This window comes from Pieris rapae, chromosome 7, assembly GCF_905147795.1.
Source record: "Pieris rapae chromosome 7, ilPieRapa1.1, whole genome shotgun sequence".
Lineage (NCBI taxonomy): Eukaryota > Metazoa > Arthropoda > Insecta > Lepidoptera > Pieridae > Pieris > Pieris rapae.
This window is the reverse complement of record NC_059515.1, coordinates 358,560-385,065: the sequence shown is the minus strand read 5'-3', so window position 1 is coordinate 385,065 and position 26,506 is coordinate 358,560. Positions and strand designations below refer to the sequence as shown.

Here is a 26,506-nt window from a genome sequence, read left to right as displayed (position 1 = left end):
AAACTAAACCTTAAAAACTTTAATGTATAAATTTAAACAAAGTAGAGTAACTTGCCTGTTAAAAAATTGCGTCAACATATAAATTACCGATCCAAATTTAGTGATTAACCATTTTTAAATTGAATAATATGATATATGTCTATTATTTGACAATACCTAGTTCCATTAATTCATAGCTTGATACGATAGATTACGAAAGATACCTCGTAAATTTTCATATACTGAAACATAACAACCGTGTACTAAAAAATTCACCGCTGTATCCAGCTTTAAACTTTACATAGCCACGCTACATTTTTCTCAGCTTCACGTTCAGCGCTTTTAGCGCTGCAAATGTAGCAGCAGCCGTAGAGGCGCCCCCTCATGACGTAGATGGTGGGAATTAGCAGCTTCCCGAGGGTCGGTAAATGTAGGTCACGGGGGCTAGCACTCGACCAATCCATGCCGATACACTCGACAAGTTTAAGGACGTGTAACGATGCGCCTACGATCTCGTAGCAATTATGTAGCTAATCGAAGATTGTACTGATTGCTACGAAAAGTAATTAATGTATTGGACGAGGAGAGTAATCATATGCTAACAACAACATATGACTAAAAAAATGTATTATAGTCATTTTCTTGACGTTTCTATCAGTCGGGCACATTCCTGAATAGGCTTGTACCGTTAATCAAAGGCGATGTAGTTGCTTGTGTATGAACACAATTTTCTCAATAACTCGACGTAAATAGAAGTTATATTGTAATATAAAAGTGACTTGAATTGTTTAACCAATATTGGTAAAACAATAATTGGAAATAAAGGTAATTACGATTGAGGAAAATATATTTCTTACCTCAATTATTTTCTGATGAAATTACACGTTTAATATTTTTATATTCTTTTTTTATATCAGTATCGGCCTAGTGGCTTCGGCGTGCGACTCTCATCCCAGAGGTCATAGGTTCGATCCCAGGCTATGCACTAATGGACTTTCTTTCTATGTACGCATTCAACATTAGTTCGAACAGCGAAGAACAAAATCGCAAGGATCGCAAGCGGCTGGCCTTAGACCCAAAAAGCGATGGCAGATGTTAGGCACAGGAGGCTGATCACTTACTTGCCTATTTAAAATAACAAGTGGTCATACTTTCTGAAAAAAGATACAGAAATCTAATTTTTTAATTTACTAATATTATTTTTTATTTTTCCTAGATCTAGATCTGGAACGAATCAATCTTAAAGCCTTGATAACTCAGTATTTATGAGATTATTTTTATCATATCCATACCTCGGATTTGTTATCCGAACATAATCTCGAGATTCCAGCATCATTTTGATGAATTTGTCATATTTTGTCGAAACGAATGATTTGTGTAGCATATGATATGAATGTATGAATATAAATGTGAATCATATCATGGGCATAAAAAAAAACAATGACAACCTCTTTTAGGTCCGGGCCTCAGATTTTTTATCCGTTTTATGATCATGTGCCAATGCAAGTTTTTCAAGTTTTTTCTTTTACACAACGTTTGTAAGGAGCTGCTTTTGTTAGATTATGTTTATAAATATTTATTTTACTAAGGGCCTGTTTCACAATGTCTTGATAAGTTCCAAATAAGCTATTTATTACTTATTGGTAGGATAAATAGTATTTTTGCGTTTCATGACTGTCAGATAGCGCTATACGTCATGAAATTCGAAGTATCTTATTTGGAACTTTTATCTTTCGAATAATTTATGTGTTGCATAGCTATTTGACACTTTATCCATACATTGTGAAACAGGCCCTAAATGTCAAATTAAAATGACCACATAAAATATTTATCAACAGTATATATTTATTTAGACTAACAGAGAGAAGTACTATAATATTATCGAAGATGTAAAATCAAAATATAATTAAATTAAAAACTTTTCAATGCCAGGTCTCTAGACTATTTGACCACTGAACTAGCGTTTAATTTAACTCAATTAGATACGCAGTCAAGTAAAATTATCGAAATATCTGGGTAAAACTCGAAATAAATAACAACGGGACCCAGTTAGTGTAACAGAGAGGAGGCTCACCGGATGCTAAGTGAGTGCCCATGGTCACTAACAATACCAGACGGCTCGCGAGTCCCGGTCTTTTAGGAATAAGAACATTATTTTCTTGAAGCATATATTTCTATAATAATTTTTCTATTAGGAAAATTTGCTTTTACAGTTAGAATGCCGGTCTTTTAACCATAAATATGGAAACATGTTTCCTTAGTTCAACCGCATATAATAGCGAATTGCTAGCAACATACTATAGTCTAATAGAATGCGATTATGTTCAATGCGCAATATTGTCACGTAAGTTTTCTACTATTGAGGGATACAGAAAGGCAAACGTAGGATGGTGAGTAGGCATACCCTTGTGGAGTGAAACACATTTTGCCCTTCCACGTAAGGCTTCTATCGGATTGAACACAAAGCCAATTTATTGTGTGTTGTCGACAAAATTGATTAAATAGCCTTAACATTGCATCTGACATAATTCCCTATTTATAATTTTGCGTTCTGCAATAAATTTTATACCGTGTCAAAGGTTTCAATATTATTATTATTAATAATATTACTACTGATTATATAATTGTATATATTTTTTAAATTTTATTATATATATATACGTAACTAGTCAGGTCATAAATACTGGTACTTAAATAACTTTTTTCAACTTTTTAATTCATTTGAATTTGGAACATCTATATTATTTTAAAAGTTTATTTCGATTAAGCACCATTTCACAGTTTTTCCCTGTTAATTATAAAATTACAATATGGAATAGGGTGTTGAAGAAAATAAAATTGCAGTGATCGTCTTGCACAAAGTGGAGTTAGAGTTAAAGTGGGTCACATTCCAGACACATCAAAAGCTTGGTATCAGCCGTATATTTACATTTCGTCTGTCGAAGACCCGAAAAGATCGCGGGTAAACCTTCAATGCCTGATACACATCGTCCATTTTGGTTGCGCATATAGTATACAATTTTTAAATCTAGGACTGGAGGCGAAACCAGAATTATGAATTGCGCGTGCTTACCAGTTAGCATTGCTCGCTCTTACAAGTATTCATTTCTATAAAAACATATTAGTACAAACAAAAGAAAATAATGGTTAAAAAAACTATTTTCTGACATTGTTATAACAACCGTTGATCCTAAATAATTCCATTACTCACATCAGTAGCTTCAGTAAATAAACTCCATGAATAATAAAACTGCTTAACAATATTTCTCCGAAATTTTATTAAAGGATGGTAATAATTTGGTAGAAATATTTAACAAATACTAGGGATTTTACCAGTTTTCGCATGAGTAACTTTTGCTAAATGCTTTCTATAAAAGTATTTTTATGTGCCTACGAAATTATTAGTATAGCCAATAATCCAGAATCAGGGCCATAAATATTGTCCAAATGTAATTTCAAATATCTACTTTTAGCCAACAAATATTTTTTATTATATTCATAGCCAAATCCTTGATACCAAAAATAAATATTATGAAATCGGATTATAAACCCGCTAATTCATCTTCTAAAATCTTTTACTTACAGATATTAGCTAGTTGCAGCATACTATGTTTCATTACTGTTAGTTTCGTTTAGTGATGCGTATTTGTGTTTAAATTGATATTTACATATTTCATATAAATGTAAATATAGAGCCGAAGGAAGTTCCCCGTGGAATACATTTCATTATGTTCTCGAATCAATTCGAAATTCTATTGATTCTAACAATACAGAAAATGTCCAGGAAATATTGTTCGGACTTCACAACAAGCTTAACTTTTTGTTTGCGAATGTATGTGGAAAACATAATACTTATTTTGTATAGAAACTGAAGTTATAGACCCAGTACTATAATTTTAGCACTGTAATATCGATTACTTTAAATTAGGTATGTAATGCACTGGTTGCCTAACAACTTTGGGAGTATAACTACCTAAAAATAATGCCGTTCAATCACGTGCGGGAATTCACTTATCTACAAACATTCCTTTTGTTGTATATCTTGGGCTCTTGCATTCAATTTTGAGCAACTATGGAAAGCCCTTTACAATTCCATTTTACTAGCCTCTCGGTCTACCAGATTTATGTTGCCGCCATGTGGTGAAATGAGTAGGAGTCTTGGGTCTGCTATTCGGTACACATGCTTGCGTCGTCAAGTTTCGTCGTTTTTTTTGCGAACAGATCAAACACGGTCGTTGCAATCAGAGCCAAAAATGAGAATCAACCGCTGGAAAACAATGATAGGACGCTCGTCCGTAGCCTTCCGTTTAGATCCATAAGTGAGCACAGATCACAGCAGAGCATATGGTATGATAAAATTTTCTGGTAATTGATTTTTGTATCTCTCCTGTCTTCACCAAATATATACGTATTTATTTTAACAAAAATAATGCCGATAGAATGCCTATGGATCAATGTTTAAATAATATTCAATTATAATTACAACAAGATAGAACAATTGCAAAAGGACATCGCGAGAAAAGACCGACACGATCAAGTCCCATTAGAGGTCATACAAAAAAGCTATTTAAGAAAACAGTTCGATAAAGTTACCCTCTGGCGACCCACAAAAATATTTAACGTAAATATCATTAGCGAAGTATTACGAAACCGCTGGCGTAGATTAATCGTAGAAATTAGAGAATTCTTAAATTTATTCCTCTTACTGCTGAGAAATGTTTACAAAGTATTACGGAAATAAAATGCCGGCTATAATTTACGTTGGAATCGTAATTTGATATGTCGAAACGCGATTCAATATTAAGTATAGGCTTTGAAAGAAACGAAGGCCGCATGAGTGGCCTCCACGTTAATTATTGTTTATTTTGGTAATTTGATTTTCATGTTATATCGTTAGCAAATATCCTGGTTTTCGTAAAAAAATATCGTCATCATCTCGCAGTGATAGCATTGGAGTTATAGAAAAAGTGTATCCAAATAATTTTAATGTTCTAATGAGAACCCTACTGTATTTTTGGCTATTCATTTCAGATAAGGGTGCAGTTTTCAACTGTTTGCAATTTTATTTATGTATAGTAAATGAAATAGTATTAAATGTGGGCTTTCATTAAATAGTCGTGTTATTTTATATTTATAATACACATTTGATACTTATAACATAGCTAAACTACAGCTTATATTGTAATAAAAAAGACACCTTTACAACTGACATCCTACAAGTTTGGTCAGAAAAAATTGTTTTATACAAAAATTTAATGTAATAAGTCAAAATGGAGTGTAGGAAAGGATTAAATAGATAAAGAATCTTATTGTAAACCTCCTAAATAAACAGATTTAGATTAAATACTAATATTTTAATATTTTTAGCACAAATCTATTTCAGTAGGCCGAAAATACAGAGTGAAAAATACTTTCCAATCACAACGTTAGGGTTATTGATTTTCATGGAAGTAGTAATTTCTGCATATCATCGGGCTGTTTGATAAACGCTAAAATCGTGACGCGCGAAAATCGTTGACGTGGGCCAAGGTGCGTATACAATATAGATTTTCCGCTAATATAATAAATTACTCAGTTGTATATTTTGTGTTATATAATCTTGTATTCTGGTTAAATCTGAATTGTGTTTACATAATTACATACATGGTACCTGGGAGTGCTTTAAATAATGGATGATTTTATTTTCACTGTATAATAAACATAGATTATATGCAAAATAATAAATGTTAATTGCTATGTTACTAGTGAATGCAATGTAACAGTCAAAGACAGAGCCTACGTCTGGCTATATTCTCGGGGCGTAATTCAGACGATTTAGAAAATCGCCACACTTAGGAAACTAAGAAAGTCTGAGTCAGCAACATGTACATACATAAATTAATTTATCTGATTAATTGCTATTTTATAAGACTAGTTATAAACAGTTTATGTGTATCAGAAATAATTTTGTTTCACTAGAATACAACTTAACACAAGGCGATAACTCATTTTTTAACAAACCTATTCGATCGTAAATAAAATGTATTTAAGGAAGATTGAAGGTTGAGCTGCATTTCCTTTTTCCTGATTGCATAAAAAATATATATCTATGGCCGCACCAACTCTTTCATTGAAATTACGTTAGTAAGTTATCAGCCAGGCACATATAAGTCGTTGATTCTTCCTCTCAACGACTCTTTTACCGTATGGGCAAGTGAATATAATATACGAGTAGAAAGCAAATTCTGTGTAAAAAATTAACCTCACAGTGTGCGTCTCACAGTACTATACGTTACACAAAAGCGGACTTCATTAAACTTATACATGGGATATAAAGGAAAAATAATAAACAATTATTATCAGCTCTCAATCTACGTATTTGTCTCACGTAATGGATTTAGTTCGATTAGGTTTCGAATAATCGTTAGAGTAATCAATGTTTCTTTGTCCCAAACAAGCGCCTAATGCGCGCAATTAGTAAAACGGATTTAGCCGAAATCACTGTGATTATTCAGAGACGATTCGATCTCGCATCCTTCGAATTCATTGTTTATATTATTTATAACAATTTGATAGATACATTTTTTAAGACAGACTACAACTAAAATTATGACCATTAAACAACTATTATAACACTTAAACTAAAAAATACTTTTGTAATAATTAAAAAAAAATAATCAAACACACCACTACACAAGCCGCGCCCAAATGATTTGAAGAAATCTATTAAGTATGAGGGTGTGCTTACTTATTTGATTTTTTGCGAAAAGAGCCTGTTATTTAAAAATACATTTAATTATATTGAATGAGAACAAAAGTAATGTTGTTAAACTATATTTTTATGACTTTTTTTAAGTAGATCAACAAAATTTGTTCTTGATGGTACAGTGTGGGCGTGAGTGAGCGATAGATTTATGTCACCTCCTATTTATCTTTGTTTTTATTAAACAACCTTATCTTGAACCTTAGGCGTTGAACCCGAAACAATATTTGCTTAAACAGGTTACGTATAAAATGGTATAAAACTGGTATAAAATAAGAAAGAAATATACCATTTTGTAACTTGCATAACAGGGCGTTATCAAAACGCAAGCAGTTACGTGTTATCGCACTTTATATGTAACTTGATAACCTTTATGAGATTTTTAATGAAACTATGCTATGTTAAACAAACATCTCAGAACCTATATACAATATTACGAAATACTTGGGTGCATAAGCTTTCCTTTCAGACAATATGACAACAAAAGTCAATTTATTTATTTATTTTACAATATTTGTAATCCACCATTTTGTTAAAATTAAATTAAAATCCCGAAAGTTTATTTTCAAGGCTAGCATTTTCTCTAACGCCTTGCTGATACTGGGTTAAGAGTTTTAAACCTGATTTATTTAATTTATCATTGAATTGATTTTGTTGGTTCAGTGGCTTAGTTCTGTACTGCTGGTTTAATTGATTGTCTTTATTCTTCTTTTCTTTCTACCGTATCACGGAATTTATATAATGAATGTGTATCTTACTGAAATAGAAGGTCAGTCAGCTTTGTGTGATAATGTTGACCTAATGAATAATACAGTATGTAAGTCAGAGAGTAATATAAAAAGCTGGCTTATCTTTAAGTAGACCTCGCATACTGCGAGTAGAAGATAATTTTGTTATTGGTTAGTACAAATATAACAAGTTAGTTATTTATGACAGACACACGTTTTTCCATAATTCAGCTAAACTGCTGAGATATTGTCATTGCATTAAGTTTTTGAAATGGTGTTTACACGTTGAAAAAAGGCACGTACGTAAAATCAGAAATAATGGTGATATTTTCCAAAGAATAGGAGAAAGAAGATTAGCTGTTTCATGAGAAATATTTTACAAATAACTAGCCTCGCCTCAATTGCATGTAATCGTTTTGGGAATAAAAATACTGTAATTAAATATTTCGCTCTTAATACAAAGGGCAAAAAGGCCACATTAAACCGTAGTTAACATTCAAACCTTTTTGTAGAGCTCGCGGTTCGTGATTGATGGCGACCCTGCGTGTTCAAGCTGATGATGAGAAGCTTGATGTAAATTGAGTCAATTTTTAAGTTTGTCATGTAAAATTAATAGTTTGATAACGATATCGAAATGAAAATATTTGTTATGTTGTTTAACTGTACCTACCCTGGGCCTCTCTGTAACATTAATTTTTAAATATCCATTTAATAATGACATAGAATTTTCACTTCCAAAAAGTCCACTTGAATAAATAAGATGACAGACGAACCATGGGCGCCGGTACATTAATAGCGGTTTAATTTCTTTTAGTTAGCACTAACATGGGATCGAGTGGTACAAATATTGGAAATATTGGATTAAGAATGGGGACTGTTATAAAAGTTTCATGGTAGTCAAGTCAAATCATTTACTTAAATTAGACCACCTAAAATGCCACTTTTAAATAATAAAAAAAATACTAAGATAATTCTAGTTGCCCCTTCCAAAAGAAGTGGAGAAGAGAAGAAACTCCACACTTACTCTTTTAAAACAGGTATTACAATATTTTGTTTACATTAGTTAAATAATGATATGTGAACATTATGTGATAAGTGTGATTGTTAAAAAAATATATAGATAATAAGTTACAAAATATTATAACCAGTTATTTATTAATATTCTTATATTAATGAAATATCTAGCGGATTCAAAATGTCGTGTATTGGTATTTTGTTTATCGTGGTTAAAGTTGGCTAAAGTTTATATTCGAAGCGAGATTTCTTAATTCAGTTTGTTAGTTTAGGACCGGCGCTATTACTTGTTAGTTTCCTTCGAGGCGACGAAATTCACGTTCAAACATTAACTTTTCGTAGTTAACTCTGCCATGCCTTGACCGACAGTCTTTGATTTTATATCACGTTTTTTTGATACCACTTCTAAGCAATCGTTAATAAATTACAGGTTTATTACATGTAATTACTTATAAATGGTTGTTAACGAAAAAAACCTTAATTCACGGTTGAAGGCATTATTTCTAGAAGTTAAAAATAACTGGGAATATAATTTAGTGACAGAGATTTATTTTACATTGTTTTTTATAATAGCAAAACCACGGCAGTCCTCGATCTACCATTACAAATTGTGTATATTACCACCAAACTACGGCTACCTTGCTTTTCTAATATTCAGAAGTAACTTATTTTCACAAAATTTTGTCATTTCAACATTAACACTGCAAACACGAGCTGGAAACATTGTGATGATGTGGATCATCTTCAAAATTAATAGGAAATAAGTTAAAACTAAATTATTTACTGACTTGTGTTATCCCTTGATTCAAACACGTAGTTGTAAATAGTTATCTGTTCGTGCTATAGGACCATTGTAATTCAAAGTACTGACCAACTAATAAGTCGAGTCTTCTTACATTACTTCATACAAAAAAATAATATTTCTTACAGTTTCTCTTCGGTACATTAGGCTCGAAGCAAAAAGTAGCAAAAAACGATTCCTAGGTCAGTTCATTGCACGGCTGAATGAGCTTTCTTTGTCCAAATTAGATCTACCTAATTGCGCACAAACCTACATTTCTAGAATACCTTATGCCTATTGAAACAATAACCTATTTCTGTTTGAGTAGGTTTAAAATACATTAATTGTTTTACTATAACTTATCACGTTTCATTTGTCTTATGATTACCAATTTAATAATGCCCCAAAAAGCAACATCTACTACACATCTAATGCACAAAATTCGACATAACACAAAAGATAACACACATATTTGATAGCATAAATAGATATTATCTAAACGTATAAATTGCCAGCAAATGGAGATTCCACCATTATGTACGCCAGATAATCGTTATTGAGGTCCGTGCAATATAGAGCTTGAATTTGGTCAATTACTTAGTTAAACTGTGCATTAGATATTCCGCTTATGATGTACTATTTGGATCTTAAATTGTGTAACATGAGATAAGACAACTATTAATTAATCTTGTATTATTATATATATAGCCATAGTTTCCATTCTTGGAGTGGTTTGGTTTATTTTGATAGCTATACAATTGTGTACATGATCACTTATAAACTTGTTAATAATAATACACTGTGTGTCTGTGTAATGTTAGCTAGTCTTATAATAATTGAATTCGTATTGAAGGAAGAAATACAACATTCTATGTTAAATAAAAATACATGGGATTATTATTTTATTATAATATATATTTTTTTAAATTAATTTCTTGTGGTTGTAATTCGATTATATAAAACTTTTTAAAAATATAAATTAGTATATGAATCATTAAAAACACTCATTTTTGTAACTTCACTAATGAAGTTAAGAAGTTAAGCCTTGAACACAGATTTAAAAATTCATATTTTAATAAAGCACGGCTTGTTAATAGTTTTAGAATTTTATCAAAAACTTTTAATTAATCTCAACTAATTACTTTCACTTTTATCAGAAATCACAGAGTTCTCAACAAAACATGATAAGCGTATCAAAATATTAAGTCTTTTGTGCTGAGTTAGTAGCCGTGTACGTGAATAATGGATTATACTTTAAGATAAACACAACTTCTAAAAACGACTGGGATTAAAGGCCCACCCTGCCGTTATATAGGTAATGTTATAAAGAAAAGAAAAGCAGAAAAACTTGATTATACAATAACAGGATATTTAGGTAAAATAAAGTGCACTAGTCAACACTAGATTCCCTGTGTGCAGCCTGTCTCTTTCTTTTTTTGACATATTAACTGTATTTGACAATAATTTTTGCATTACTAACAATTTTGTGTTACAGCGTAGCGTTAACAAGATGTTGTTCAAGATTTTTGTGAATGATGAGAGATTTGAAATGTTAGTAAAAATTTTCATTTTAAGAAAGTGGTTAAAAATGAAAGGGCATATGTATGAGAAAAAGCAGTGGCCGAAGAAAGTGCGATTTTTGGGTTGCTTATATTTAGGTTTCCGTGGTGTGTGATCTTGTGAAGCGGTCGGTGTTTACAAAAAAGTCTGCATATTGCTATTAAGTAATGTCTAACGGTTAAATGTTTCATTTCATAGTTGAATTTCGAAGTTGAGTATCGAAAAGGTTTCCTATAGGTTGAAACCTATAAATAAGAATGGCACGTTTGGTGCGCTCAATTTTCATCAGCATTGAAGATGATGCCGCTCCACCCCATACAGTAATGGGTATTTGCAGTAAGACAATATAAACTGGCATAATGCAGTATATATTACTTTGATTGTATATAGATCAGAAGATTTTCTAAGGCGATTGAAAACATTTATAAGTTTACGAACTCGAAAACAGAGGTAGCTTACCAATAAAAACGTAAGGATATAAGTTTGGGAATAATAAGAGAGTTTTGACTGTTAACCTACTGATACTTTGCCTTACTTGTACCTTTGTTCACATAACGCACAAAACACTTACTACACAGTTATAAAATTGAGGACATAATTATTAACAAATTAAAAAAAATAAAAATGCTGTTAGGCGCATTTTTATTTTCTTTTTTAACCCGAGTAAAACCAAGTGCGTCAATCCTAAAAATACGACGATCGGCGATATTCACCGAAATTAAGCGCTTTATCACTGGACCTAAGTAAACTAAATTAGTAGACGTTAGTAATCCAAGGTTTCACTTCTGAGGAAGCAATCATTGCTTAGCTTCTATAGTTTATCAACAAAACAAACGAAGCAATATATCTCCTGTACATTCTCAAGATTCCAAAAAAAATTCTACGTAAAAATTCTTAAGAACCTCATAATTATCTCGTGGGTATATTATTACACCTGCGCCGAGCTGTTTGTTTTTAGTTAGTACTATGAAAGGGATTTTAATTTTTCAGTCTTATTTAAGATTTTGCAACATTTTTAGCACAATAGACATTCATTTAGGAGTGTCCGAAGCCACGTCTAGTTGTGAGGGAAATAAATAGGAAAAAATGTAAAAGCAAATTGGACACTCCAAACGAACGTTATTTTCCAATGAACACAGTTTTTTGGAGCTTGTATTTTATGATTTCGCTTCAAATAATAAATTCTGATCTAGGTGTATCGTAGCATCTGATAGGATTGGTCAGATTTATAACTTGGCAGTTAAAACATGAACCATAAATCAAAAGAATATAAGTAAAATATTAATAATTTTCTTGTCCAATTTCAGATAATTTGAAATTAACGGAACATTGCAGTTACTGAACTTAAGGTTCTAAGCCCCATACGTGGAGCAGCGGTAAGAAATATCTCAATAAAACGAACGAAAAGGGTTGAAATCCAAAATTCTACGATTAAAAACAGAAATTGAGGAAAATACGTTTTAAGTGAAGATCAATTAATCTCAGAACTATTGGGAGTTCCTTATCGCGACCTTAGTTGCGGCCCAGAGAAGGCGTACCCGTCCGACGTAATGATAGATGGACCAACTTGATGAATAGCTGGTAAAACAATACTCTATTTAGACGATATAATTATTAAATTGTTTACTGTGTCACTCTGTTTCTTTGATTTTTACTCAGTTTTCTTTTATATTTATAAATTGAAACATGACTAATAAAAATGTTGAATATTCTGATTAATGAGTAATTGCTAACTGCTCTACAACCTTTTTTAGTTCTGAGCCTCAAATTTCTGCAGCATTTTAATTGGCAAGTAGGTGATCATCCTCTTGTGCCTCACAGACGCCGTCGACTTTGGGGTATGCCAGTTTTCTCACAATTTTTTCATCCACAGTTCGAGCAAATGTAATTTTCAATGCGAACACAGTTAGAATGTCTATTGGTGCATGGCTGGGGGCATAGCATCAAACCCGATCTTAGGAATACCTAAATTACAAGTCTGAATTCTTTTAAACATAAATAAATCGATGGTCTCGATGTGTGAGTAATTCCAACTTTATAATAAATAAAATTACTTATAACCTTCTGTTAAACACATAAAAAACATTGTCATTGGGATACGCGAGTACACTTAAATAAAATTTATTTCATGTATTTTATAAATTATTCCTATAACTTGTGTCGAGCACTTTTTAGTCATTGTAGCCAGCCATAATGTTGTTAATTTCATAGCAGTTTCTCTGCCACATCAAATTAATAACATCTTATAAATGCATCACAATTCATTTTAAATTAAAAAAATTAGTTTAATGTGTTCATGTATAACAAATAAAGTCAATCAATCAAAGTCTAATCCAACGATTTCTTGGATAACCTGACATTCATCTTTCATATTATATTCCAATTATTACGTAAATGTATGCTGTAAATTTTGATGAGTCATTTATGTAAGTATTTGTCAAGCCATAATGATTTAATAAAAAATCGCTTTGTTTTTTGGATATCCCTTCTCCATTACGGTTTTTATATAGGTAGAAACGGTAAATAGACAATTCTAATTTGTTTTTCATGTAATTTTTTAAGTACCATATATTATCATTATAAATAGCTCAAACTTGGCTCCACTAGAAACGCTGAATATGCAGATTTTTTAAAATTATTTAATTACATTTAAACATACCTTCTATTTTAAAAAATAATAGTAATTTACATAACAACAAGGCCTCTCAACTTATTAGCTTTCAAAATATTTTGGAGCTTACCATATAGACTTAAAAGCTTTTTCTATCGAAGAAAGTAAACAAACCCCGGTAGAGCTTGGCAGTGGTTCAATTTTCTGCACGTGTAATAATTTGATTCAATAAAGGATCCTACCGCCGGTATCGTTAAGTCTACTTCATTTCCTTACGGAGCGTTAAAGAAAATTATTTGATATCCCCCACGCCACTTGAGACGATTTAGCAATCTGAATAAATTACAAGAGTGTCGATTTATACAATCTTGATTTTATACGCAATATGCACTTTAAACCCTGATTTTCAAATTGTTACGTGAATTTCATTAGTCTTGTACGGGCATTAGAAATACATGATTCATTTCAAAGTCAAAGTCAAAATGTATTTATTCATATAGGTAACATAATGTACACTTATGAACGTCAAAAAGAAGAAATATTAAATGAATCTAATTTTACTGCCAGTTCTCAAATCAAGGGCGTAGAACGTCTTTTTAATCGCCAAATTTTTTTTACACACTGTTTGTAAGGAGCTGCAACCACTACACCATGTTCCATATTGAGTTGTGATTTACTAGTTTATCTGCCAAAAATCAAATCAGTTTTGGTCTAATTGCATACATAAACAAACCCGAGTTTTGCAAGTAGTTATAATATATTTTAAATACGATTAAGTATAACTGTTGGATCGCTTTAAACTCGAACTTAAACTTTAAAAGGCATTTTGAGGAAAACACTTCAACGTTTAAAAATTAACAATCATTAGAAAATACCAAAGCACGCGATGAGATTCTATACAAATAGGGGCGAATACAAAATAATACCTTTGAGAAAAACACGCTGGCCGTTCGTTTTAATATTCTATAACCTTCCATTTATTTCGTTGCCAACAAAGAAAATTCACAAATAAATGATAAAAGTAGAATCGCCTTTTTGATTACATGATATCTCTTATTTTTGGTGTAATTATAATTGTTTCTTCAAAGTTCAACAATAATATATTGCTTGAAAATGACTTAGTTTTGGACATGAAGTGATAATAATAAATATTATTTTACTTTGGTTTTCTTAAAGACTCAAACAACACAGCCTTATTGGGCTGACCGTTTCCCCACTATTATTTACGTTAAAGATACATTACTTACAAATAAGCACTTAAAGCAGAAAACGTAAATTGTTCAACGTTTACCTATATTCCCTTTTAGAACACATTTCATGAAGTCAATATTAAAGTATTTGGCCTCTGCAAATGGGTCGGGATTATATTTCATAGGCTGTGTTGTGCCTCGTTTTTCCTGACACTGATACATGTCTTTCCTGAGCGTTTTGTTCGCGTCTCGCGTTTCGGTTGAATCGCGTGGAAAATTTCTCTTAATGTGTATTGTTACGCCTTTTTCATTGTTAGTGTGAGGTTTCATACTTTTTTCATAATATTTTATGCTTTTTTTTCGAAACTGTAATACAGTGGTACTGGAACGAGCAATGGCTAATCACAGATATTTGTATTTAATATAGAGCTACATGTAGGTTTAACGCATGTTAAAATATTGATTTATTTTAAATAGGTCAGCTAACTTATGTAAGTTATGACATATCTAAACATACAGCCGCACCCGAACCTTAAATAAGCGAGACTGACTTCAACAGCTTCGGCCAGGATGCATCTGTAAGCACCCAGGCTTTGCATAGTAGTAGACCACCACGCAGACCACGAACAATATTTTTGTATGTGAAATGCTACTGCTATAGCCCATATTAGTCTTCGAATCCTAAAGAAAAATAATCGGCTGTAAAGTGAAATAGCTCTAAGAACGCACAGGTTCCCGGAAAATTACAGAATTGATTGCCAACGCCCAACTTTATATAAAAACAGCTGATCCACATTCCTTCGATACTCTAGTCTCTTTAATTTAGTATTAAATATATAGTATTGGGGTACGAATTAAGGCTTTTCTACTGCTAATATGAACAAGTTTTTTTTTGAAACCGATTCGTTTATGTAATACATGTATTTTAAATATACCAACATTAAAAAAAGGTTATTTTTGTTAAGTTACTGAAATATTTATATTAGAACTTCACCACGTTTCTTAGTAATGTTCTTAAACAAGATATGATATTATTATAAAAACAGACGTGAATCAGTTCGTTGGAAACCATCTGTACTTTTCCCAAAAAAATCTGGAAATAAAAATATAAGTAAAAATTATATTATTCATACATATGCATTATGTACTTAGTATGTACCAAAAAACCAATTCAGCAAGTCCGATTTGCTTTTTCCCGATATAAATGAGGTCACATAAAACACGGCTTCGTCACACATTGTGGAGATATTCAGACTGAATACGCAATAATATCGACCGGATACAGACCTAATGTCGCATAAATCGACCCAGATCGCGGATGCCGCAAAGTTATAGCACGATCATAAATTGCCTGTTTGACGGCGATTCTGTTATGTTTTGGGACTATGTCAGCAAGATAGCTTTCACTTGTTTTGCTCTATGATAGATGGAGCTGACTGAGTACGGCATAGGCGTTATCGTCAGCTATGCGTTTCAAAGCAATTCACAAGTATATTTGTTGATTGCCAAGGTTTTTGAGAAAAAAATAATATCCAATAGAATGGCTATATTCGTTTCTTAACTCTATCTTCGCATAATATAACATTCCTTGATTACTTTTTAATAACTTTGTAACTTTACGTGGCTTCCTCGTTTCTCCTAAAGATTGGGAAATCGGGTCACAGATAAGGATTTACCGAACTTAGAAGATCATCCATTTAAGGCTGCGACTATACCCGTATCCTTACAGAATTTAGGTCAAAATGGCTATATAAACACTCTCCATAGACGTAATGTAAAATAATGGTTATTAGCACATAAAAACCGTTAATTTGGACATGATTCTATAGAATAAAAATAGTTGACTTTATTCTCTAAAATTAATTTTAGGAAATTACATTTATGCAGGCATTATTAGCCTTTATTTAATGTAGAACATCAAGAATAATCTATTATCATAAAATAATAAATTAAAACAACTTTTATAGAGTTTAATTTCATAATCTAAACTCAAATTGTTTGGCACGGTACGTTTCTTTCAGCGGAAATTAATTTCTGAAAGGTAATAAGATTTTTCCACTCTTATTAATAAAGTTTGACAGTTATTAAAATTATTTAAGCGAATAATAGATTTTGTATAAAGATGTTGGAGGCATCTTTCTATGCCATGGTAATGGTCATCTTTGTAGTATACATTAATAGTAAGATATTGTCTTACACAGTCATAATTACGGAAAATTGAGCTAGCAATCAACACATAGTCCATTATGTACCCATGTTCGCTTTAATTAATGAACATCGACTTGGTCACTAATTAAACTGCAAACAGGAAATAAACTGATATTGTGTGGCATTTGTGTCGTGTGTGTCGACAGACGGTGGCAAAAATGAATTATTTTATAGCAACATATAATCTTCCAGGAGCTAAAGAATCACAGTAAAGTAGTTGTACCAATTCCACTTAAGTTATTTCATAAACATATGAGAAAATGTGATATATAAAAATACGTCTGCGCTACTCTCTTTATGTATGGCGTCAGATTTCTGTATCTGTTTCATGTTCATTTGTCAAACTAATAGCCTCCTGACGCATGTCGTCGACTTTTTGGGTCTAAAGGCAGCCGCTTTCCTTACGATCGACGAACTAAAGTGATATATGCGCACATTAACCGAATGTTCATTGGTACATCAAACCTCCGACTCCAGGTATGAGAGTCGCACACTGAAGCTACTACTCCTCAATGGACATGATAGTATATAATATGTAATATGATATTATAATTCTTATTAATAAAAAGGCATTATTTATAAAATAACAACTACTTTTTAAAAGTTGTGAATATTTTTATAGTTTTATTATAGTTTTATTATAGTTTTATTATCTAGAGAACGTAAAAATTATTGTATTTCTAATTTAATGTAATAAATGCAAAAAAGTGTTCTTCGCTTTTCTGAAGCACAAGATCGTTCATGAATAAACATAGTACGTCTGGTGGAAATTTAAATTCACAACATTTCTGAGCATTTGTCGATATTTCTATTACCCTGTAAATGTCAATTTATATTCCTCTTTCTACGACTCTTACCTGCAATTTTACTGTAAACATCTTCGTATAAAACAAGGCTGCATCCGTATCGTTGACTCCACTATTAAATTGCATAGTTCATTGCTCTACCTCTTTACTCATTCTGTTCACCTGGTACTTTGTATTATTTCGTTAAATTAAATTGATTTCAACTTGAAGCAAAAAGAAACAAATACATTTTGTACTTTTGAATAAATGGTTATTTTTTGATGATTTGAATAATTTTCATTTTAAAGAAAAATACAAGCTCGCTGCATCAATTAAAATTCTTCTCACAATACATATAGTATTGTTGTTACTATAACTTCGACTTAGTACGAAAAATCTTATCGTAATCGTAACATTCAGTAAGCGAAACATCTTTAACTGTGATATGTGCAACAGATCTGGTTCTTGGTATCCCGGATTTTTGGGTTGCTCACCATCCTCCGCAAGACACTAGATAGAAAACCAACTATAAGGCCCGTCTTCTTTCAAGTTTTTTGTACTGCACCATCCCACAGACAAATAATGTTTGGTCCATTAACGGACGGTAATAAAGTAATCGTGTAAATTGATTATGTAGGTCCTCCAACATGACACAGTATTTGGTTTCATGCGGAGCCCAAACAGACGAGTTATACTCCAAGATACTCCTAACCATGGTAAAAGCTTGAGATGAAATCTCATTTATTTCTATTATACAATTTTGCTCCTATTTTATGAACTGAAGGCAAAATAGAAAAAAGAATTGTTTTTTTTTTACTTAGCTCTGAGCTAACAATGCAAATGCGGCAGTACGTAACGGTAATCGGTAATATTTACATAAAAAATATAAACATTTATTTGTCAACCTTCAGAATCACTTTTTTAAAATTGTATAAGAAATCGATTCCGGCAATGATCAAGGTTAGCCCTACAATTTCCTGTTTGCATTGTACGACAGAATTCTTATTCTTAACTGCCGTTGCAGTTGAAGGCAGCCCTTCGTGAATTGTAAATATGAGCACGTTCAAATGCAATAATTTTTTTTTCTATTAACACTTAATTGCTGAAAATATAGTTATTATTGTGATTCGTTTAAACTATATCTTGAAATCTATATATATATAATCTATATCGAATGACTACATTATTATTTATTATATTCTCTATATTACTTGGAAATACATTTCAAATTTGAAAATCATTTTAATAAATCTAGAACTTTCAGGTAATTCACTCCTTTGGTAATTGCAATTCACTTTTGTGTGGATGTTTGTGTTTTTAGCAAATGTCCCCTGCATATGAATACGCTACATAGGTAGCTTACAGCTTGACAATGTTAAACACAGACTGACGTGACTTACGCTAGTTCCAAGAAGTGCCATACTAAAATGAGTGATCAAAAAATCAAACGCCTACACTGGCTCGGTCAATGCATTGGAGTATCATCAATAGAAGTAAAAGATTGCGATAGAAATAATAGATAGAATTTTAAATGAAAATAAACACAAGTTATAATGACAGTAGAAATACAAATCTGACGTTCATTATTATTTCAGCTATTCGCGTCCAGATGTACGCTGAGTTACGAGCCCTCGGGGATCAAATCTACTCTGAAACTAATATATTATTTAATCTTTCCTCAGGTATGGATGTTCATTATTCTGAAAATAAATTTATTTCTGTTGTTTTGACCCCAGTCGCTCAGGGTTCACGGATGCTAAGGCTAATAGACCATTTGTAAGAAGTTATGGCCTACGGCCTCGAATTCTTTGCTCCAAACTCTCTCCCGAAAGTAATTTACATCTTTATTGGCGTCTAACTTTGCTGTAGAGGAATTGAAAGGAAAATGTAGGTTACTTTTAAAGGTATTAAAGGAAGAGCAAAGCAAAAGGATTCTTTTGGAATTTCAGGCTTATTTTACAATGAAGAAACGCAAAAACATTCAAAGCGTAAAAGAGAAAATATATAGATATGTTCAGTATAAATATCCCGTGGAGTGTTTATACAACGTCCGAGGTAGCTTACATCTTAATTTTAATACTGTACATTAAACAGCTGAACCGAATTGAATGGTTTTTATATGTGTTTGACTGTAGCCCTGAATGGTTTACATTTACAAATCAGACCTTTATGTTTATACCTCTCTTTATTTTTAGCAGATTTCATTTTTATACCTCTAATTAGATTTCATAATTTTCGTAAGAAGATAAAATAATAAAACTACTTATTATCACAATCCAAATCAGTCGAAAACTTCAAGAATAATAACTAAACTTAGCTTCTAGACTATGACAATCTCATTAGAAGTTCATACCCACCGACAGATCTCAAAATACATATTATGTATAATTCTACCTGCATAATATAAAATGCATCATAAACTTGTGATTAGCAGACTCGGTTTTGCTGTGGAAATGTCATTCACCTTCGAGTACCTTTAGTTATTTCAAAACATTCAGATGCAATACAAATTGTTTCTTAACTATAAGTATACACTCAATTTGGCAAAAGATCAGTTCTTGGTTGAATTATACGTAGAATTCGTCAACATTTTCTCGAAAGAAATCCTAAATACTAAGCATTTTTGTGTCTTTTAAAATGCGTCACAATTATTTTAGTTTCATTTAATTTATAACCGTTGTATACAGATGACATCGACTAATATTAATAATTTGTATATAATATATAAATATATTAATATAGATATTTTTTATATATAGAACAGGGGGAAAACGGGCAGGAGGATCACCTGATGTTAAGTGATACCGCCGCCCATGGACACTCTCAATGCCAGAGGGCTCGCGAGTGCGTTGTTGGCCTTTTAAGATATAATATGCTCTTTGCTTACGAATAGGTATATCTATATATGTATAAAAATCTCACATTCCTCACTGTGCAGTGCCACTTATTAGCATAATATCTACGATTCTAACAACGATTTCCACGAGCCAGTTTCAGGCTAGCTTTTAAGTATTATTCAAATTGCATTTAGCCCAGTTTGAATTGGGACCAAGCCAGAGACTGCGAACAGAATTGACTTAAGTGCTAAATTATATTTTAAACATGCTTTTAGAACTACAACTTAATATAGTTTTAAAATACTTATTTTATAAAAGAAATATACAATTTTTATCAGACACCAACTAAATGTATAAAAAAAGTATGACTGAATCATTACTGACTACTTTCTATAGTTCTTATACATTAATTTAAACTACTTTTGTTATAATAATAAAGTGATTAATAATAAAGTAACTGCATATACATATATCTCAGGTATCTATATATATATTGATATATCACTATTTAATTCATCAAAACCTAAACATAACAATCAAATATGCAGTAGGTATGTACAATTTCCTTAACCTACGTAGTAATAATATCTAATATTTTAAGACGAATAAAAAAAAATCAAAATAAAATGTAAATAGTTTGGTATCAAGTGGACCTGTAGCGCTGGAAGCATTTCCTCGTTGTATTGCGATACTTATTTGTTGAACGAGGAAAGCACCAGCTGTGTGGGACTGTCTACCGGGCGCCATCTTATATCTTTAGATATATGTGTACCTATATATTATAATATAAATGTGTTTAGGACCGAGTAAAACTCTTTGTAAGTCGCGGCTCAGCCAGTTTTCGTGTAAAAGGCGAGAAAGACTAAAATTTCGGTATTTCATAAAGTTTAATGAAATCCAAACAATGTTTAGTTTAAGTAACAATACGTAACATCGCTTTGAGAGCTCAATGCACCGCGAGTCGTGACCTTCTAGATCGTAGCCCTCACTGACGTCACTGCAGAAATGCATTTTACAATGACAAAATATTGCTTGCTTTTCATTAAAATTTTCGAAAAATATGTTTAAATTGTTTTTAAAATTAATAGAAGAAGACAAGAAAGCTGAACAAATATCAGGTTCTCTTAGATATACACAATCTAAAATCTGTAAAGTATTTTAAGCGATAAAGTGGACAGGTTATTTTAATTTGTCCGACAATTCAATAAAGTGTCTCAAATTATTAATCCAAATGATTATTTTTATAATATATAAATCAATTTATACTTTGATTAAAAGCAGTGACCTCAAACTTGGACATAGCATTATAGTACTATAAATTTGGTAGTAACAGCTTTTTCATCAACATATCACGATCACGCTATGTCAACCCCAATAGAAAATAAACCTTCGTAATCCGCTATCGGTCATATCTTTGTCCTATCCCGTGCCACTCGCTGAAGGGTGAATACCGGTCTACATTGTCATATAAGATATCTTTCATCAGTAGGATTGCACCTACAATAAGCTACTGAAAGCTATTGGTTTTTCATTGGGTTATGGTCTAAAGTTAGAGAGAACATGAATGACTCTTAATTTCCCCACTCCCGGATCTATTTTTGCATAAACTAGCTAGCTACTACACTGTTCTTACTACTTCGTCAGATTGCAAAAACATTAAGGTTACTTTCCAGACGTGGGAAGCCAGGACAGGCCGCTATAAAGTTACGTATATATCTTATCACGAAGTGGAGAATAAGGCTATATGCAACTTGCACTGTGCAGTACAGGGGTCATCGCTCGCTATATGTTTGATTGTTTCACTCAATTCATTTAGGTTTTTTTTTGTTTTCTAGAAGAGGGATCAAGCTCGAGTGCTCAGACAGATAGAAAATTACATTCTGCCACTTTCTAAGCTCTTATATCGTTTCTGGCATTGGTCTCATTTACATACCGAGCTTTTATATATGTACTTTGATTGTGGTTTTTATAAGTAATCGAATTGCTGGTAGCACGATGAATCGAAAAGATGTGAAGAAATTGAGCTTTATTCAGATGGGGGTGAAATATTTCTTTTGAAAATGATTCTAGTATCACACAAAGCCTTTTATTTATATGCAATACAGTCTGAGGCATATGATTATCATATTATATAACGATAAATCGTTTAAACGTTTAACAAATCCCTGATTTTATTAATGTATTCAATGATACAACATTTTAAAAATATCTTTCTGTACGTTCACCGAGTAAAATCCACTAAAAAATCCGTGTTTATTTTTAGTTCCCGATAAAAAACAAATCCTCTTATGAATTCGTTTCCGCGTGAATGTTGCAGAGTGCTCCCGGAATACATTCCGAGGATAAAAGAAGCCTCCATGTATTCAATAAAAACGTACGATTCCTTTTCATCCAAAAACTGCTTTTGTCAAAGTGTGAACAGTGTTCGTATAGAGCTTTATTGGAATGGTAAAAGACTGATGACATCTTTTGAAAAAATAATGATCTCTTTGTAGGGTCCGTTAGTGTTTTGTTATTGTATTTTTAATGACACGTTCGTATTATATTTTATTTTAGTTTAACCAACACATATTAGATATTACTAAAAGTGTTTACTTACTTTATTTAATTTACTCATTATAAGTAAAAAATAAGTTTAAAATATTTTGCTAATACAAAATGGATTTGATAGGCGAGCTATAAAAGCGCAATACTGAAGCATAAGACAGATGTAACTAAAGTTTGTAATAAAACAGCTCCCACTGAACATTTGCATATGTAAATATATTTGTATATAACATTTATGAGACTCTCGTATATCCAATATCTTAAAATTATGTGCCACGCTATGCCAAACCAAATGGAACAACACATTTAAATGTTATTTAACTTTTGAAACAGAGGAATTTATAGAAGCATAAGTTATATAACATAAATGTATTTATCCTTAAAACAAAATTAGCGTAATATTCTCATTGGCTTACGCTAGTCTGCACATTGTTATATATATATATATTTGCTAAAATTGTATGCAGAGTTTGATATATAAATTACATGTATTTATAAACAATATTAATTTTAATACGAATTGGCTTAGTGTTATTTTTGTTTTAGTGTTGATTGCGATGAATAATCGTCATTTATTTAACAAAGTTACATCAAATATTTGATTTTTTTTGGGTTTGGGATTTGGGTTTTAAGCGGTGTTTTATATACAATGTATGTAACTTTGCCGTTGTGGTTTAGATCCTAGACTTGAAATGTATGATCAGTCTGCGTTCTATTATAATAATATACGTATGATAAAGTGTATGTCATATAATGCGTTGGATTAAATAATTCTGTAAAACAATATAAAAACTTTAACATTGACTCGTATACGAATTTTTTTTGACATTTCTGACAGATTATTCACAATCTGCGAAAACAGCTGAGATTATTACTTATTTACAATCTACGTTAAAATAATACAATAAACAACCTTATAAAATGGCTGAACCAGAATTGAAAAAGAGCAAAGTCTCAATGCTAGAAGTAAAAAGTCGTTCGAATACTCGTTCTATGGCGGCCTTAGGTCCCAAATCTATGAGTAGGCTGAAGGTGCGCCGTCAATCCTATGGGTTTGGTGGAGTACCTGGCATACGACCTGTCGAGAGGACATCAAACGTATGTATTTTAAGTAGTAATATTGTCTGCAGGAGTCTCAGGACTTTTATGCAATTGATTAATTTTATTACCTTCAAATTCATTAAGAGTTGTAATTTATAGGCATATTTATTTTTAAGTACCCGATGTTTAAATAAATTTATTTACATTTATGAGTACGACCTTTCGATATATATATTCAATCGAGTTTTGAGGACTTAAAAGCAAAGTAGACAGCATGTGTCAGGCACAGCCTCAGGTACTTGGCTATTAGCTTGACAAATAATCACAGAATCGTTTCAGAGATATGACGCTCATACCTAAAAAAATTTTAACCACTTAATTATTTATTATTATAATGCCATGATTGGTTGTTTTAGGTTGCCATCGAGTTTAAACGTCCGCCTCTCTTATTCCTACCGACTTACCAGCTGAATCCAAACTATCCTTTTCATGTTCCAACGGTACAAAATGCAGCCGATGCCTTGCTTGATGAATATTTTACGGACCATAAATATAACGCACAGGTTTATTGTAATTTGATAACTTATTTATTTGTTTTATACAATTATAAGTAGATTTTTTTCTCCGTTCGCATCATCGCATTCGATGGAACCTCAAAGAAAAGTAGTGGGCCCATTCTTCCGGAACGGTCTCTTCTATGGTATTTTTGTACGCATTTTTTATTGGCGGCAAATCTAAAACTCTTGTTTTAGATTCGCAAAAACAAATGACAAATGAATGCAATATACATTGGTTTACGAAAGAGTTCTAAAATTGTAATTCAAAAAAGTTTTCATTAGCAATGTTTCTAACTGGCCAGTTCTGAATATTTTCAGTGTAACCCACGTATATTTACGGAATAGAAGATATTCATTAGTTTTTAATAATATATTTAAATTTATAGAAACTAAATTATACCTAATCTATCTACTGTTTTAGGAGTCTCCAGCGCTAGCTTTACGCTTAGCAGGAGATCTAATGCGCAATTTGAAGGCAATGCAATTCAATCGCTACAGAATCATCACAGTGGTTACTATTGGACAAAGGAGAGCCCAGAGCTATAATAATGCTATTTCTTTCCTTTGGGATCATGAAAGAGACAACTACATAAATACGCAGAGAGAGGTGAACTCTGCGTTTATTCAAGTTACTGTTTTTGGCATTTATTTAGATTGAAATTACTTTTTGTGTTCAAAATTCAAAATTCAAAATTCAAAATTTATTTATTCATGTAGGTAACAATGTACACTTATGAACGTCAAAAAAAGAAATATTAAATGAATTTAATTTTACATTTACTGCCAGTTCTCAAATCAAGGGCGTAGAACGGAAGAGAAGAACTGGCAATAAACTCTCCGCCACTCTTTTTAATCGCCAAGTTTTTTTTACACAATGCTTGTAAGGAGCTGCAACCACTACACCATGTTCCATATGACATATTGAGTAATAAAGAATAAAAAAATAAAAAAAGATTAAAAACAAAGATTTGTCCTCTATCAGCAGGAGGCATGGTGAAATAGGAGCACGCACTTACGTACTCGTGAGAACAACACGCAAAGACGTAGTATAAACAACTAATATCACCGCAAACACGAATTCAAGTACGACCAGTCACCACAAGTAGCACCCGTTCACGAGTATGACGCATGGCCAGCCATTGGCCCCCTCGCCATATTTTAGGGAGAGAGACAACCCGACGCATGGACGCCGCCACAAGCAATGACATTTGAGTGAGCATGACGATCCTTGAAATGTGCACTTGGCTACACAAGAAAATAGTAATAATACTAATTATACTGAAATAATTTGATACCACATGAATCACGGTTTGTTCCCACTTTACATTTAAAAAAAGTCGTAGATGTCGACGATCGCCCCATAGTCTGAAAATGCAGCCGAGAGATTCTGTCGCGTTACCTATTTATACTGAAGCAATTCATATCCAAGCACTATGATCGTTTAAGTATTCATTTATATTATAATAGGCCTTAGCAAGCAGTTTTACTTTAGTGTACGATTTAAATTTATTTATTGACAATATTTGTATCTCACTAGGGATTTTGTTGAAAAAACGTATGCAATTGCATTGGAAAGAATTACTCGTTTTATGCAGCCTTGTGGTTGGTGCGCTAATTTTGTCTTTATTACGAGTACTATAATTATGGAAGCTACTATTCTTTTTAAAGATATCTATATTTTTCCGCACATACAAAATATTCTCATAAATGTATTGACTTGCCAAAGTTAAAATATTTAATTCCTTAAACTTATTTCGGACTGACTCCCGTGGGGACAACCCACAGATCGCTCTTATAGCCCGTTTTTGCACTACAAATATCGAACTAATGTCAGCGGCATTACCCCACAAAATAACACCATATGACATGATACTATGAAAATAGCTGAAATAAACGAGCTTTGCTGTATTCTCATCCGTAAGATCG

At 32.0% G+C, this 26,506-nt stretch overlaps 1 protein-coding gene across 1 annotated transcript; it reads left to right on the top strand.

The window, feature by feature from the left end:
- Positions 1 to 23,869: 23,869 nt before the first annotated feature.
- LOC110994647 (dynein light chain Tctex-type protein 2B) lies at positions 23,870 to 25,238 on the top strand. Its single transcript, XM_022261439.2, has 3 exons — positions 23,870 to 24,080; positions 24,440 to 24,586; positions 25,002 to 25,238. Exons 1-3 carry the CDS (start codon positions 23,904 to 23,906, stop codon positions 25,236 to 25,238), a joined length of 561 nt encoding a protein of 186 aa, XP_022117131.1. The 5' UTR covers positions 23,870 to 23,903.
- Positions 25,239 to 26,506: the final 1,268 nt, after the last annotated feature.

What these genes read in the sequence shown, in the direction of transcription:
- LOC110994647 (XM_022261439.2), top strand. Translation starts at nt 23,904, where the DNA reads ATGGCTGAACCAGAATTGAAAAAGAGCAAAGTCTCAATGCTAGAAGTA. An exon ending in CTGTCGAGAGGACATCAAAC is followed by an intron (nt 24,081 to 24,439) that starts GTATGTATTTTA and finishes TGGTTGTTTTAG; the next exon opens with GTTGCCATCGAGTTTAAACG. An exon ending in ACCATAAATATAACGCACAG is followed by an intron (nt 24,587 to 25,001) that starts GTTTATTGTAAT and finishes CTACTGTTTTAG; the next exon opens with GAGTCTCCAGCGCTAGCTTT.